At 32.8% G+C, this 17,903-nt stretch overlaps 1 protein-coding gene across 2 annotated transcripts in view; it reads right to left on the bottom strand.

The window, feature by feature from the left end:
• Window positions 1-3,332: 3,332 nt before the first annotated feature.
• The window catches only part of Myc, a 54,685-nt gene continuing 40,114 nt past the window's right edge, over window positions 3,333-17,903 (bottom strand). For both annotated transcript variants that reach the window (XM_014248233.3, XM_014248232.3), the window contains exon 3: window positions 3,333-9,596. In XM_014248233.3, coding sequence (XP_014103708.1) covers window positions 8,773-9,596 — 824 coding nt within the window. In that variant the 3' untranslated portion in view covers window positions 3,333-8,772. The remainder of the gene's footprint in view (window positions 9,597-17,903) is intronic.

Below are 17,903 nucleotides of genomic sequence, written 5' to 3' on the forward strand. Positions count from 1 at the left end.
CAAAAAAAAATGAAAAAAGAAAATCGATAAACAAACACACGTAGGTAGTAGATATAAATAAAAACATAAACTCGACTGACCTTCACCTATAAATTGCCAAGCTGCCGGCCGGCGTGTACGCCCCACAACAGAGAAAATGACAACAACAACAACATTCGCGGTCCGAACGCCGGTATCAGGCGAGCCATTATACTACATGCACGGCGCTACACAGCTGATGGAGCCAGCGTATCAATGCTTTGTGCGGCAATTAACTCCACAGAGCGCGCGAACCTCATCAGCGCACTTCCCTCGCCCCCGTTACGCCGTCGACTAGTTGCCTTTTCACCGTAATTGATGTTCGGCCGGCGGCCTGCATGTTGGGCGCGAATGCACAACACCTAAATATTTATTGTTATTATTATTGTTGATTGCGCATTGGTATGCGTGCAGTGACGCCGATTCTACAGTTTTGAAAACAGAAATAGTAACAATAACACCATTGTATGATACATGCCAAAAACAACAAAGTGAAGTGATTTACAAAATGAAAGCCCTCGCGTTTTATTAGAACAGTTAGTCGAAATAATTATTATGGCGTTATTTTTTTATATTATATTTAGTTTTTTTTTTTTAGAAATTTGCACACATAGGTGTGTATGTATTTAATGCAATTATTTGTAATAATTACTAAGTTTATACACAGGTTAAAGTAAATTTGGTAAATATTTATTAATGTTTTTTAAAACGATATAGGGTTGCGCTATTTTTAATTAAAAATTATGTTATATTATATATTATTTTTTAGTCACAAAGTCGGAATTATTCACAAAATGGAAATTAAGAATTAAAAATATCATAATTTAACCCAAAAATCAGAAACACAATTGTGATTTTATAATATATTTTTCAATTTAAAGATTGAAGTAACAAATAAAAAAACTATTTTTTAAAACAAAAGTTTGAATGAAAGTAGATAGAAAAGAAAGTTTTACGTATTTCGAATCAAAAGTAATTAAATGTAAATAAGACCAAAAATTATAAATTAATTGAAATTTTATTATAATCAAGAAAATATGTTAACTTAGTGGCACCGAAGCTGTAATACTCTTCAAAAATATAAAATTGCCTAAAAAAAATTTTATTTTGATCGGTCAGTTCGTATGTCAGCTGATCAAAAAATTAAATGTTCAATTTATTATCTTTTGACAAATTTAGTATTATCGCATTACGAAGAAGTCTTTCGGCGGAGGCAGAAGATGACAAAGACGTTCGTAACTTCAGAATGATTTCTTTATAAGTTGACAGTTCAAGTTTTTTAAATATCTGGTCACTTCTGCAGCTCGGGATTCTTGAGATTACCTTTTTTTCAGACGGTCTTTAGGATTAAAATTTGTATTTTTCATAAGATTTTTGGAATTACAAATGTCTAATTTTTCAATCCGGTATTTGGGATGAGAAATTCGAAAATGGTTTTTAATTAGTATTTTCGGGATTACATAAGAAAGCGCTAATCTAAATGTTAATTGAAGTAACTTTTTAATGCATTATTTGCAACTCTGAACGATATGTGAAAATTAAATAAAAACTTAAACATAATCAAAATATGTTACCAAAATATATGTTTATAAAATAGAAAAACTTTATTTTTTTTAAAGTAGGTTCCAAACTTTAAAAGGGTCAACCTAATTTTCAAGCAATCTTCCAATAATAAATTTGAATCCCTAAAATTTTCTAAACCATCCACATCTATTATTTAAAAACATGAATTATACACTTTCATAGTGTTTGTGGATGAGAAATAACCTTTAAAATAAAAAATCAAATAAAAAATAATAATTTCTTAGAATTTTTACTACATCAAAATATTATTTTTCAGTATCTCTAACGAATTTTTCTGAAACGTAGATCTTATTATGTTTAAAATCTAGCTGGATAACAATAAAATACTCTCATTAAATCAGTTCTGGTATACTGGTCCCCCAAAAATAAGAGACAAACTTTCTGTAAGTTTAAGGCGCTCGCATTACTTCAGTTTACCTTATATAACATTTTACAACTTCCGGGAAACTCAATTTCTTAAAAAACTTCCGAGAGCATGATAGAAAGAAAGTCCCAAAAATATAATACGTGGTTCCAAAGAATGTCTAATGCTGTTCGGCTGTCAGATCCCTGTCCATAAACAACTAACGGAAGTGATGCGCTTGCATCAACGAAACGATCTTTCCGTTTTCTAAGCCCCAAATGGCCTTAGAACATGATAAACCGATAATGGCAACAGATTGAAATTAAAAAAGACTGGTTCGAGACGATTGATACCAATGAGCAATTAATACATATCAAGAGTTAGTTTCTATAAACGAACTGAACTGGCCTTGTTTAATTTAAAATATGGATATGAATACATAATTTTTATATGTAGCTTGGATTAACAAGCCTATTTTAAAATCTGTCCTTTATAAGGCATAATCAGGAACGTGTAAGTCACTGACTGCAACAGTACACCTTAAAGTGTGGCAGAGTGCATTGAAAGTTATGACTACACAAGAACTCCCAAATTAAGTTATACTCGTAAGCCTCCTCTTATCATGTCATCTAGACCATTTGGGATGTATCTTTTCTTTTCGATCTTTTTAAGAGTTTTGCGAGTATCTTTCTTTACAATGGATACTATCGAACCAGTTAACGGAAACCGCTCGGTGAGTGTGAATTAATTATTTCGTATGAGTGTCATTTTAGCCGGAACATACCTTCCTGTACGAGTATTACTGACTCATTCAATATATTTTGACGACAGTTATCTCTATGTAATCGGAACCGAGCTGAATTTTTATGCGATTATGAACTGTCAAGCGCCAGCAATTTCTGAAACTGTTTGGCTAAAAAACATATCCAACTTCCCTTACCACGGTTGATTCCAACTGGATGGTTTCGAATTTATAATCGCCAATGTGCTACAAAACTAATAATGTTGTAATGACATAACAACAAAATGAAAATCTGTTCGGCCAGATATTGAAAATCGAATGCAACTCATTATATGGGGCATGCATATGCAAAAAAGTGGTTCCTCAATTTTTTCGGACTAAAACAACTGCCTCGATCGGAGTTTCAATTCAGAACATTTGTGTCGAACGCACAACAAAAACCAACAAAATGTAAAACTAACCGTTACAATAAAACTCCAACGTTGCCACATAGGAAAAAAGCCAATTACAACAATAAAAAATACGAGCGTTTGTGTACAGTGCAGACCAAAGTAAAAGGCAAATCGAAATAAAAATGTTACCAACCAAAGGAGCGATATCCACTGAAAAGATCTAAAATAATGTCCAAAATAATAATGCCAAATGTTTATTTTTGTGCTTTTGTTTACTATCAACTTCAAAAAAGTCCAGTTTTATTTACATATTTCTTGCATTGTTTTTGCTTTCACAAATTTCATTTCATATTTTCATATTTTGCTTTCTCCTACAATTAAGTAAAATTTTGTACATACAACTAGAATTCAAAGAGAAAAAAATATTTGATAAAAAGCGCTTTAATAGCTAATTACAAACAAGTACAAAAGAAATTAATTATATATTTAAAAAAATAATATAATAATAATGTATGTAGATAGTTCGAACGTAGTAGATATATAGCGATAGATAACTAATAATAATAATAATAGTATTCATAAAAAACGTTTCATATGTCGTTTTTAGCAATAAAAAATATATAGCATTATTTTGAAAATAAAATTAAAGTCCATCATTGTATTTAACACAAACTGAGCGAGTTTTTTGAACACAAGTATTATAATTTAGTTTGTAGTTCAGTCGCGAAACGCAATTATAAAAAAAATGCATACAATTAAACAAATTCAAAAACAAAATTAATTGAATTTTTCGAAAGGATAAATTGCTGTATAACTGAATTTAGAGAGTTTGCGTATTTGCGTCGCTGAAACTAAATTGTATAATGTATGCACTGTGAGAAATTAAATAGTAGCAATTTTTTGTTTCTTTGTTTTTGCGTTTGCGTTTTGCAAAATAATAGTAAAAATATATGCACAAGCATTTTATTGTCAAATTGTTTAGGTTTTATTTCATTCTCAATAGTTTTATTTTCAATATTTAATATATAAGCGAAATTGCAGCAAATAATTCAACTAAAATGCCTAACAATGCTGTATTTGCAATGCACAGTTAATTTTTGAGTTATATGCCATTATGCATAGATTTTGTATGTTTGCTTTTGTTTGTATATTCAACTTATGTAGTTTTCAAAACATTCACTAGCGAAAATTGCTTTATAAGTTTTTTTTTATTTTTATTTTTAATTTACATTTTGCGTGTGTCAACAATTTCGTTTACTCTTTTTTTTTTTTTGTTTTTAGTTACTTTTACTATTTTTTACAGTGTATTATATTGTTTATTTGCTGTTTATGTTGTATATAGTTAAAAAAAAATAAACTTTTCAGGTGTGTAAAAAAATATGAAAAGTTTATGCGAGGATTTCAGATTTTGGTTGCTCTCCCTTTTGCCGTTATAACCGTAAATTAATGCAAATCATTACAAGTTTTATATTTCACGTTCAATTTTGCTGATTTGGGTTTATTCGCTTTATTACTGTTATTATAAATACATACATATTTATATTAGTTAATGGTTGGCTAACTACAAGTACGTACATATTTATATCCAAATATATATGTAGGTGTGTGTGTGGGTATGAGCGTTTGCATGCTGGCCTATTTCATTTGCCGTTGTTTGCTTTGTAAATATTTCACAGTTTGCATTTTGTTTTATTTTGAAATTAAATATATTTAAATAATAATATATATAAAAATGTATATTGTAATTATAATTTAATAAAAAAAATAACAAAAAAAATTAATTAGTATTTTTTTATTAAAAAAGAAATGTATATGTATATAGGTATATGCATGTACAAACTTCATTACGTTTCGTTTCACTTGATTTTCATTAATTTTAAGGTTGCATTTTGCGAAAAAAAAATATTTGCTATTGTTCTAGGTTAAGTAGAAAAATACAATTTCGTTTTCAATTTGCTATGTGTGTGTGTGTGTGTTTTTATGGGTATGTGTTTATGTTTTACTTTTTTTAACTATTTCTATTTCTATGTCTATTGGTTTGTATATAAAAAAGGGTATTTTGCTTATTGTACCGGAAGTTACTGTTGTTTTTTTTCTTTGTTTTTTCCTTTTCTTTTCGTTTGCAATTTGCTTGACTTTATGAAATTCATTGAACGAGATTTCTGTTTTATTACTTTTACACACTTGCGCTGCTTTATTGTTGCATTTGCAGTAAGCATAAAAACCGTTACGCACTTATTTATTTCAAAAATTCATATAATCGTATAGTATTGAATATTTACATGCTTTTAATTTGTTATTTTGCAATTATTTATTTGTGTGTATGTGTGTGTATGTATATTCAGAAAAACTTTAAATTTCGCAGACTTTAAATTCACAATCCAAAAGCATGCAGTGTTAAAGCGCCAGTAGCGTGTGGCAACACCGTTTTAACCGTTATTTCAATTATTTGAGCAAATCAGTGGTAAAAAATATGGCAACAAATAAAAAAAAAACAATATATAGAAGTAAAAAAAAAATAAAAATTACATAAGTAAAAAAAATACAAAAGTAAAAAATTTAAAAATAAAATAGGAAATGAAAACGAAAAAATTGCAGCAAAATTTAAGAAATTAATATTTTTGTTGTTGTTAATAGTTAATTTTTTTTTTCGCCAGCACAAAGTAATTTATGTGCCACTCGCTACTGCAATAAATACAAAATACGCATTATCGTTGCAAAGCGCCTGCACACTAAACTATTTACAGTTGGTTCACTGCCTGCGCTAACGTTTATATGCTGTACTCCGCATGTATGTATGTATAATTCGTAAATTTAATATCATATTCAAATAAGCTATACATATGGTAACTCTATACTCGTATATGTACATATTTCATATTTATTATGTATGTATTTATTTATTTATACATATATGTGTATATGTAAGTAGTAATATATATACATATATATATTTATATTTTAAATATATTTATATATATATGTGCAGTAAATAAATCTTATTAGTAAAAGTTACATCGACAGTTAAACAGTTGAGAACAGGCAACTAACACCCAACCCAACCAATTAGCGGTGAGTGACTGCACCGTAAACTCTCGCCCCACTCAGCGCGTACACTTGAAACCACACAACAAAAATTATGTAAAATAAAAATTAAAAAAAACGCCTGCGAACAGCCTGCCTCAACTTGTATTTGTAAATATATATATATATATGTATATAGTTCTCTTATATATATATATATATATATGGTATATATATGCATATTTATGTACATAAGTAGCATACTAGCTTTTATTTTAAGGTTAAATGTATGTAGTTGTATTATATATATATGTAATAATAAAAAAACTATTAATGCATATTTGTTGGAAAACTTAAAAACTTAATGATAATTAAGAGATAATTGTAATAAAATAAAGAAAAATGTAAACTCACTTTTAGGCAAATAATTCATAACCGCCAACTGCTTAAATTATATAAACTACGCAACTACAAAAAAAATAATATATATATATATATTTTATATAAGTGTATGCAAGTGCCAAATGTAGTGGTGGCGATTTGCGTAAAATCACCAAATCAAAAGAAAGATTTGTTTTCATATATTATTAACATTAAAAAAGGTAGCTAATTAATGCGCTTTATTCATATTTAATTCTTTTGCTAAATTGCTAAGTATGTAGTTTAACAACGTTCGTTCTAGTTTGTATGTGTAGGTATGTATGTTAAAAAAAAATTTATATGTATAATATATTATATATAGTTATCCATAAAAATATGCATGTAGTTTAGGAAATTTTTGTATAGCATGAATTTCAACATTGTTTTTGTTTTTTGTTTTTTGTTTTTTTAAATTTTAACATTATATTTTTACAGCCAAACGAAGCCTAAATCATATGAAATTAATGTAAACAAAAGACAAATTATTTTTACTTGCAACATATTGTATATTACATATGCAGTTATGCTGCTGACACACATACATATATGTATATATATATATATGTGTGTGTACAATTTACTTTAATACGAAGTCAAATTGAATTGTTACCAAATTTGTAACCGTCAAATTCATTGCTTCATTATTAAGTTAGTGAAATTGTTTGCGCGGGGCGTGGCAAACAGCCGCGCTGGAGTGGTTGCTCGCTAACGCAGCTGTCCCAATTATAGTGCCGCCGCTGTATTCGTTCTTTGCTAATTGTTAAATGTACGCTTTGTTTTTGGTTTTTTGTTGTTGCCGTTTTGTTACGCTCATCAAACGCTTATCGTGCTTCATTAAAATACATAGTTCTTCATTTTGTTTTGCTTTCAAGTCGCATTCGTTGCAATTCTTGGTTTCTTAGTTATATAAGCACTTGTAGGTATTTATGCTTTTTTGTATCCACGTACTTTTGCGGGATTTTCGTTTTGTCCAGTTAAATAATTTCTTTGCTTCATGCTCAAGTTCATGTCATTAATTTGTTGTTTTTTTTTCTTCTAACTTTAAGTTTTTTTTTTTCGTTTTGGTTAAGAAAAATGATATCACAAAAATTTAAAATGTATAAATGTAAGTAAATATGTATGTGCATATACATATACATAGTAATTGTAATAAGAGTAATTATGTATATTAAAACACTATACGCTAAGCATTGCAATGGAAGCAAACTTAAATATTAAACCTATATGCAACGCTTAAAGCCGCAATGGAGCAGAGAATCTACCGTTATTTCGAAGAGCACATTCTGAAGTGTGTACGCTTAGTGAGTTTGAATTCTTTCAAATAAACTCAAAGCATTATCACAGCAATGTACTTTTTCAATGCAATTATCCCTATCTCTCTCTTGCTCCTACAATATCCTTGCCTTTTTTTACAAAATATCCAGTAGTTATAAATTTAGTTTAGATTCGTACATATATAAGTATATACATAAAGTATAAGAAAACAAATCAATTTCAGTTATTACAAGCAAGGGTTGTAGTTGTTGTTATTATTATATACAAATAGCTAGGAAGCTAAACCCTGCGCTATCAAATTGTTTTGGTTTTTGTTTATGAGTTCAATGTTTCAAATTTGTTTAACTTATCGTCTACGCTTTAAAAAACCAAGTAGTAATCAATAGTAGTTATAATCGTATTTTTAGTAAAGAGTAATAGTAAAGGTCTGTATTGTTACACTAATCATCAAAAATTTTATACATTTTAAATTAGAAAAAAAGTATTAACTATATCAACTTTCTTCAAGAAAACAGCGCGCTAATAACTTTCGCTCACTTCCAACACGGCGAAAGCCTGTGTAACGACTTTCGACCGCTGCGCGCGCATCTCCTACCGCTTGCATGTACATATATATGGTATAGAGTAGTTTAAAAACAAATATTTTACAAAAATGTTTTTACACAATCTTTCATGCCAGCACATGCTAGCGCGCTGCACGCTCACATTTTAACATTTATAGGTTTTTAATTATTTACATTTTTACAAGCTTTTTACCACTTCTCCGCACACTGCACGACAGACAACGTGCGCATAACGCTGAGTGCTGTGTGGCACTTCTGGCGCCGTCGTTGCACCTTCCGCACACACACTTCATCTACCGCATCATCCGCACCGCCAGCTGCGCTCGAAAAATCTTGACCGTCGTCTTCAGCGTTCTCATCACCACCGCCTGCCGCTTGTGCAACACGCGGCCGCACGCCCCATAACGGCTATCAATCCCGCATCAAGTTGCGTAAGCGCGCCAAATGCTCTTGACGCTTACGCATCTGCTCCCTAAGCAAGTCTTTCGTATCGCAGAGCTGTTGATTTTCGCGTGTCAACGACTCGCATAACTTGGCCGCCTCACGCAATATATTCACCTTGGGCGCGCGCTCCTTATCCTTAATGCTGGGTATCTGTTTCTTTAGCTCTTCGAATAGATTCTTGAGACCGATGCGCCGTTGACGTTCCATATCATTATGCAAATTACGTTTTTCAATAGTGTCGGCGCTCTCGTCGAGACTCAAGTGACGACGCATAGTGTCACTACCGCTGGCATTATGCAATGCGCTGTGATGGCCAACATGCTTGGAGGAGGATGACTTCTTGCCGCGATGTTTCTTACTCGGTGGCAATGTGTAATCCAGGTCGCGCGTGACGTCAGCACTGTGTGCGCTGACGCTGCTGCCGTGCACAGTGAGGCGTTTACGCGATTTATCCCCAGCGCCAGCGATAAAACGGTTATCAGCGGAAATTATATTACCTTGTTGTTGCATATATTTATTCGCATAGGTAGCGGTGTGATAGGGTGTGCCTGATGGTGAGGGATAACGTGAAGTAGCGACTGACTTCACGGGACTACTGGTGGCTGGCGAGCAAGGTAGCGTGTAGGCGCCGTGACGACGTGGCGGTATGGTACGTATGCCGTTGGGGTTCTTGACGATGCGCGCGGTAGAGAATCGGTAGCCGACTTTGTGTTCGATGGCGCGACGATCACGATCTGAAGGATTTGTGGGCAACTTCTTATCACTAACGGATACAACGTCGATTTCTTCATCTGCAATGAGAAAAAGTAAAGCAAGTCATTAGTCAAGTGTATCTTAAACAAAGTATAGAAAGTTATAATTAAATATATGAAATTAGGCGCTTTTAAAACGCCACTGTTGCTACCAACATGATTAATTAAAAGCTTTATATACAGCTGCCAACAAGTTCATGGTATCAGCTTATGCGTATCGGCGGGCCTAATGTCTTGCTGCAATATTTCAAAATATACGATAGCATCTTACAAATCATATAATAAATTGCTTTTAAAAGCGGGGTGGGGCCAACTAACGCGTATGAAATCACCCTACACACTAAGTGAGTTTCATTTCATTGCGAAAAAAATGCGCAAACTTAGAAAATATATCGAACAACACGTTCCCATTAATCAATAACAGACGTGTGACGCCACCCTTTGTGCAGCAGCAAGCATAGAGCTTCAAATTTATGTGTAAATACGTTGGTATAGTGAGTGAAAGGCATTGAAATATATGTGGAAACATGCTTACAAAACGATTGTATAAACATGTCGAAATGGAGCAATGCGTTAGAGGTTTAGAAAAACTATGCAGAAGCACAAATCAGTGAAGAGACAGCAGGCCAGTAGCCAACGCGCCAATCAGCCACCCATTCACCCACGCAAATAAGCGAGTACTCGCACAAAGTGAGCATGAAAACTATTTCAGCGAAAATAGAATACTAATAGATGATATACTAACAAATATATGTACGTTAAGATACACGCGTGTTGAGCATTAAATGCAAAATGTCAATGGCTTTAGAGCCATGTCGCTTTACTTATTGAACAGCAGCGAAGCGTTGGGCGATGAGAGTGGACGTCAAAGTAAACCATGGAGCCACCAGACCGACATTTCCCGACGTCAGCAAGCAGTATGATGTCACTAAGCGCCAAATGCTCTAGCAATCATCCACCCACCTACCAACAGAATCTAAACAAACGCCAAGGCAGCCAAGTTAAGTCAAGCCGTCAGCTGTCAGTGCATGCAGATAAAGCAGATTGTACACCCACTCAGCCCACTTGATTTATTTCCACCGACTCGGTGAAAGAGCGTTACCCATAAGCCTAAATATATTACAGAGTTTGTATGTATGTAAGTCACTTATACAATGCTAAAGAGTAGGTGAAAGGTATCAGAATTCAGGAAGCAAATGACACTGGCCACTGTCGTGGTTCGTAACATATGCTAACGAAGGTGGGCGTGCTGCTGTCAATGAGCTCAACATCCCTCTAAATATCTAGAAAATCTAAAAATAATTGTGCGCTTAGCTATTTTCGGCGCTGTCAATATGTGAAATTTGAACTTGTGTGACCTTTGGCCGTTTCACTGGCCTTTTGTGACAAGATTAGCGGCGAAATAGCGAACGGCCTAGAAAAGCTTTTTATAGCAAAAAAAAATTGTAGCAAATAAGTGCCGTAAAGAAAAAATTGATGTGATAAAAATTTCGCTGGCGACTGAATAGTGGCGCCACATATTTCTTGGCCTAGCAGCGAATTTGGTAGTAGAGCTGTATGAAAAAGTAATTGTGCAAAAACAAAACTAAACAAGTAGGATGGTTTTACAGTTGCATTACGAAGTTGTAGCGCGCGATTTTTGTTCGGGAAATAGTGTCAAAGTAGTGACAGTTGCAGTGCGGCTTGTGTGACCGCGCCAAAATTGAGCAACCAAGTTACAACATCAAGTGCCTGCCTAGAGCTAATAAAAAGCTTTACTAAATTAGATTTGACATAGCATAAAGAAAAGTCAAAAATCAGAGCAGAAAGTGGGTTAATAGATATAATATATTTTAGGGCAAATAATTTTATTACCATCATGCAGGTCAATAAAAAGTTTCATTTTATTTTTGTAAAGTGAAAAAAAAAATAATAATAACGACGAAAATTAATATACATAAATAAATTTTTTTTTAAATTATTTAAAAGACTATCAAAAAATAATTCTTAAAATGATTATAAAGAAAAAAATTTAAAAGAAAATATATAAATAAAAAATATCTTTAAAAGAATGTATGATAATAATTTTTAAAATTTCTAAATTTCTCTAAATGCGCATAGACGTCTGAGAGATACATATATAAAATTATTCTACCAGCAATGCCAAAGAATGCACCCACAGCATAGTAAAAACCCACAAATTACTAAACAAAATTGTAAATTAAAAGAAAAAAAATTAATAAAAAATGATTTCCTAAAAATACAACAAAGCTACGGCAACACACCCCGTTTTTCACAGACGCAATTGCTGCACTATGCGTGGGGCGATGTTAACCAAAAAAATCACCAAAAACTGTGCCAACACCAAAACAACAACAATACACATACACATAACGCTACCGCAGCTGATGCTCAAGTCAAACACGCTGATGGAGCAAGACGCTGCGTGTGCGGTGGGAAGCGCGGCGAGCGGTATGCTGATATGCCAGAGTGAACCATGATATGCGAAGAGAGAGCGACAAGGCAAATAGACGCACATTCGCACGCAAAACTCATACGCTCGCACTGCCGAAATTTTTATTGGCAACAACAACAGCAATAAGCATGGTATTATTAATGTAACGACGCCAACGAGCGACACACTTAAGTCTTTTCCGCATAGCAACAGCTAATTTTCGCTTTTCTTTTTGCGCTTTGGTCGTACGCAAAAGAAAATAAATTCTTTTGTAGGCCTCCTCTTCCAATACTGTATATGTAACCAGCGCAGCCGGGTAGGCACAGTTAGTCGCTGCTCTAAGTTCAATTTGACTTTGCTTCGGCTTTGGCTATTTGGCGAAATGGCATATAACGGCATAATGGGCTGACGCTAAGTGACTGTCAGTGTTGGGATTGTCGAAAAGGTGGTGGGGTAGGTACAGTGTGAGCACACAGACAACGTTAACTAGTTAGTATGAGTGAGATGTACTCGTACGTAAGCATGCGAATTGTCGGCTATCAGGCTGTTGGCAAACGCGTGAGCAGCAAGTCATGTGCTGTAGCGAAATGTAATCAATGAGTAAAACGTATTAAAAAAAAATTGTGCAATAAAATTCGTATATGTTGGCGTCTTGTGTTTATACATACATACATACTTGTATGTTTTTAGGTAGTTGTATATTTTTGGTTGGGTAAACTTTCGGTAATGTTTATTTTTCAAGTTTCAATTTCAGAGCTTGTGCTTATTTTGCTTGCTTTGAGAATATAACACAAATTATTGCAAAGTTTTTTTTATATTTTATTTTTACTATTTTCATGTGAATTTGTGTGGTTTATGTATGGAAATATTGTTTTTATTTTTTGGAGTATTATAGTTTTTTCGTTTATTTCATGTGAAATTTATATATGAAAATATTACTTTTTATATATACATATGTGTATTTTTATTTGTTTGCTAAAAAATTTCATTTATTGATTGAAGCTTTTACAATTTTTATTAATTTTATATGAATTCACTCTATGTCCTTTTATAAATTATTATTATACATATTTTGTCTTTAATGACTTTTTTGAACTTTATATAAAATTTTTTTGTTTTTTTTATTAAAAAAATTATTGCAACTATTTTTATTTATTTTAAATCTTTTTTAATTACTTTCAATAATTTGTTTATGAATTTTAACAAAATTAAGAACATTTTCATCGTTATTTATAATAAAAAATTATTTTTAATGTTCAGTGAAAATCAAATTTTATACATTTTATGATTACATAAACGACAACGCACAAACGCAAGTACAACAATTTATTAATGGACGCCTTATTAACGTATAGAAATGCCGGCTGTTATCACTGTGACTGCGTGTGCAAATGGAGCGAGCGCTAATCATCGCACTTGTTGGCGCTACATGCTAATATGCTTAATAAAAGATTATTATATACATTCAAAACCAGGTCGTAATTACGTACGTACATATTACGCAAAAACGCCACGCAAGTGGCCAAGCTACTGTATTTTGAATACAAAAACCCTTCCAATCGCGCTGGCCGCGCGCAGTTGCGATTAGAATTTGCAAAATTATGTTGCGACGTGTTGTCAAGCGCGACATACGCACACATATGTATGCATTTAGGTATAAACTGCGTATAGCCGGATAGCGCAACTATTACAACACCTCCGTAAAGTCAACGCCTGATGAATAAATCCACAGAAAGTAATATGCTGCGCAAAATTATCTAACAGCAATGTGCAGAAAATACAATTTATGGCCTGAATCTTTCGAAACACTCATCTTTTAGTTTAGAAAAAAAGCGTGTTGTGTTGTTGTTAGTCTGCTTGCCCACAACAACGCTTATTAGCTTTTTAGCATACAAATATATGTATGGACATACATAAGTATTTGCTAATTTAATTATTGCAAAAATATAGCAGAAACATTTAGCGAGCTTATATGGCTGAGCAAACGTGGGGCGGATGAGTGACATCAGTATACAGTGCGCTACAAAAGTGCAGATAAGTAAACACATGCCTATTTATTTATCAAAAAATAAGAGTATGATATACTGTTACGGAGTAATATGTCGCAATTATCAGAGACTTTCCGATCATACATATGTACAGCTAAAAGCTGGGTTGCTTGCGTAACAGTAGGTGTCAAAAAGCTGCGACACTAATAACGGTAATAAATATTATTATGGGCGTCATTGCCACATTAAGGCACGATGACATAATTAGCGAAAAATCTCTGCATAATATTTGATTAGTTAAATTCATATGCCAAAATTTGGAGAGTGGCGATTCGTACAAACAACTGGCATAATAAAACCGCTATGGATAAAGATATTTAAATAATAAAAATTAGGAGTAATTTGAATCAAACACTACTAGTAACTAATCACACTAGTTATAATATACACCAAAAATAACTAGTAATATACTACTGCATATCAAACTAGGAACAATCTGGTACAAAACAAACTAGTTTATATACAAACCGTTATGAAAAACTGCTTATAAACAGTTTTCACAAACTTTTCTACATCTATAGCTACATAAGTTCAACTCGACCCAAACTAGTTACCGACGCACCACTATTGCACCCATTTAGAACTTAAATGATGTTTTAAACACAACCTCGATGTAATTTATATGCAACGAAGCAATATTTGAAAATAAATTAAACAAAACATCAAAGTAACTACAAGTACAACACCCTGAGAACTGCGCGACCTTTAAAGCAATTTGCAATGCCAAACTGTGAATAATGCATGTAAACACACACTGATTTAAGCAGAACGCAGCTTCCATTAAAACACACTATTGACGTCTCTTCTCAAGCACGCACACGCAATCTTTAGAAATTTAACAACACATTTCACGGCAAATTGCTGAACTCCAAATCAATTTCAAACGACAGGAGGCACAAGAAAAAACAGATTACAGCTCAAAGCATAAGGGGAACCAGAGCGATTATGACGCATATACCAAACCAAAAAAAACTAAAGTTACCAAAAAAAATCCAAAATAAAACACAAAATTCACGCAAGAATTGTGGCGCAAACAATATATACACACACGCACATGTAGAGAAAAAGAGTAACTAAAGTAGGCGACAGAGCGCAAACTGATGCCAAACAATTAGCCTCCCTCCGACCCAGCTACCCGGCAATTAGACACACACCGCCACCATGAAGCACGAAACGAAACAACAACAGCAACTCATAGAAGATTAATTGAAATTTCGATCAATTATTGTATTTCGGCTACAGCAGCCATCACTTCGCTCCTGCAGTTTCACATTTTATAACTATATATATGTATGTAATACAAATACAACAATGGCAAGCACAACAAACCGAAATTAGATCAATAAAAAGCCAGCGGTAGCGGTGGTAGGTGGTGGCCCAAGGAACGTCATGCCACCACTCAATAGCGCTAGCTAGCTGGCTACCTACCCTACCTACTGATCGTTTGAGGCATGATTTTATTACGAAAAGTACAAAAATAAAACATTTTTGCGGTCACATGATTAATAGCTAGAGAAATGCCATACAAATGGATTTGTAATATGAAAGCATTTCTCTTTTTCACTAAGCCATTTGCGTTCGACGAAAATGTTATTGACCGTTAATGCTATTTGTACATACATACTAAGGTGTGTTAAGTTGTTGTTGTATTGACATATGGAAAAGCATATGGGAAGGTGGTAATTGCTTCTTCGCGCACACTGTACGTAATTGTCTGACGACAAGCTTAAGTCCAAATGAATTGCTGCTAGCGGTAAAATGTTCAAATTTGTTTCTACTTCTTTTCATTTACTAAAATGTTTTACTTTGATACATTTTCATATATATTTTTTTTAAATTTTAAAGACATTATATTTATACAGTTGTTACTATAGTGATTACTTTTGCACTACTTATTAGTTTTTCTATTGTAGTAATCGTAGTTAATCGCCAGGGGAATTCGCAAGCCGTCAACAGCCAGCACTTTACTGCGCGATGAATGTGGGGAAAACCATGACATATGTACACATTTTCAAATGTAAACGACGTAGTTTCAGGCCTACAAATATAATATATACATAGTAAATACAAAAGCAGAAAAACTGACGGCTAGGCCAGCTAGTTGCTAAATGACTTAATTCACTCAATGCATTATCGAATGAGCGTAAAAATATGCGTGCGTCAAAGTATCCGGCGTAAAATATATGCGTTTGTGGCGCTATTTTCACAGCAGCAATTGGAGACGTTGTTTCTGCAAAGCCACTTCAAATGCACATACATGTGTAATTATGTAAGTAGGCCTAATGTCATGTAATTACATAAATTATGATGTGCAAATGGCTTAACATGAATTTGCTGATAATTACTACGGTTTTTCCAAGCCATAGCAGCCCTGTTGGAAAAGTATCAGACGTAAAAATCAATTTAATATTGTTAGGCATTAAGTGTAGTGAAGGTTTCTTTCATGAAATAGTTTAAAACAGGCCGAACTTATAACAAAAATTTAAAAGCACATTATTATCCTTACTAATATGAATTTTCTTGCAAGGATGTATAAAATCAAATTTTACTCTGTATCCAAGATAAAGCTTAGATTTATAACAGTTCGCGTTCGCATTTCTTCCACTCCTATAAGAGATTTCAAAAGTACTGATTTGCTTAACTCCCTGTTAAATAAATAAAATAGCTTAAAGTTCACTTTAAGAGTTAAATTTAAAGAAATTTTAATATTTTTTTTGGCTTTTTTATAAATAAATTGTCTATAAAGCAACTCAAACGCTTGAGAAATCATAATTAAGAGTTAACTCCAAATGTAAGTCTAAGTGCCGAGTATTTAATAATATATTTAATATAAACTTATTAACCGAGCAGCTCAACGAAAGCGCGAGAAAACTAGTTCAGTTAACAGTAGGATAAAAAAACTGCGTCCCAATTGATAGAGAAAATTTGTTTCGTTAACCGTAGGATAAAGTAGCCGTTAAAAATAAATGTTAAAGGAAACTTTGTCGAAAAAAATTGCGTCACAATTGATTGAGAAAATTAGTTTAGAAAACTAGTTTAGTTAACCAAAAGATAAAGTAGCCGTTAAAAATAACCAAATGTTAGAGAAGTTTTGAAGAAAAAACTGCGTTACAATTCATTGAGAAAATTTTTTACATTTACCGACCAAAGTAAAGTCCCAGTTAGAAATAACGTAAGGTTAGGCAAACGCTTGACTTTTTATTCAAAAAACCTTTTAAGAGTTTATAATGTACAACTACTTTGACCACATCTATCAACTAATGAAGCACATTAAAAAAAAGCGTCACTCAGAAGCACGAATGCGCATTGTATTTAAATGCTGATTACGGCGATTACCATAATACTTTGTGTAATTAAACAGTTGTTATCGGAAAAACGTGTTAAGCAATAATTAATGGTTTCGGAAAAAAAAATAGTTTAAATAGTAACAGTTTCAAAGTTCGTGTTGAGGGCGAAAGAGAGCTTCTCGTGAAACTATGCATGACTTTTCAGCTGAAATTATAAAACTGGCGCCACTTTCAACAGCAGAGAAATCTAAAGTTACTGTTACTAAGTCAGCTTGTCACGGTAGAGAGCATGACGCTGTAAAGTCAAGTGTGTAAGATATGAATAGCGTGCGAAACAGGTGAAGAGACAAAAGTCGTAACAGTTAATAAAATACTTAAATTTAAATAAAATACGGCTTATAATTAAAATCAGAGACAGCTACAAAGGCATTTTTAATGGGTAAAACTTGTTGGAGTGGAATCAGTATGAGATACAAATTAATATGTAAATACAATACGTAAGTATATAAGTATATGCGAGGCCAAAGTGGTTTCTCTGAAAATATACAACAATAATAATAAAAACTAAAAGCTATCT

Source organism: Bactrocera oleae, chromosome 5 (genome assembly GCF_042242935.1).
Source record: "Bactrocera oleae isolate idBacOlea1 chromosome 5, idBacOlea1, whole genome shotgun sequence".
Lineage (NCBI taxonomy): Eukaryota > Metazoa > Arthropoda > Insecta > Diptera > Tephritidae > Bactrocera > Bactrocera oleae.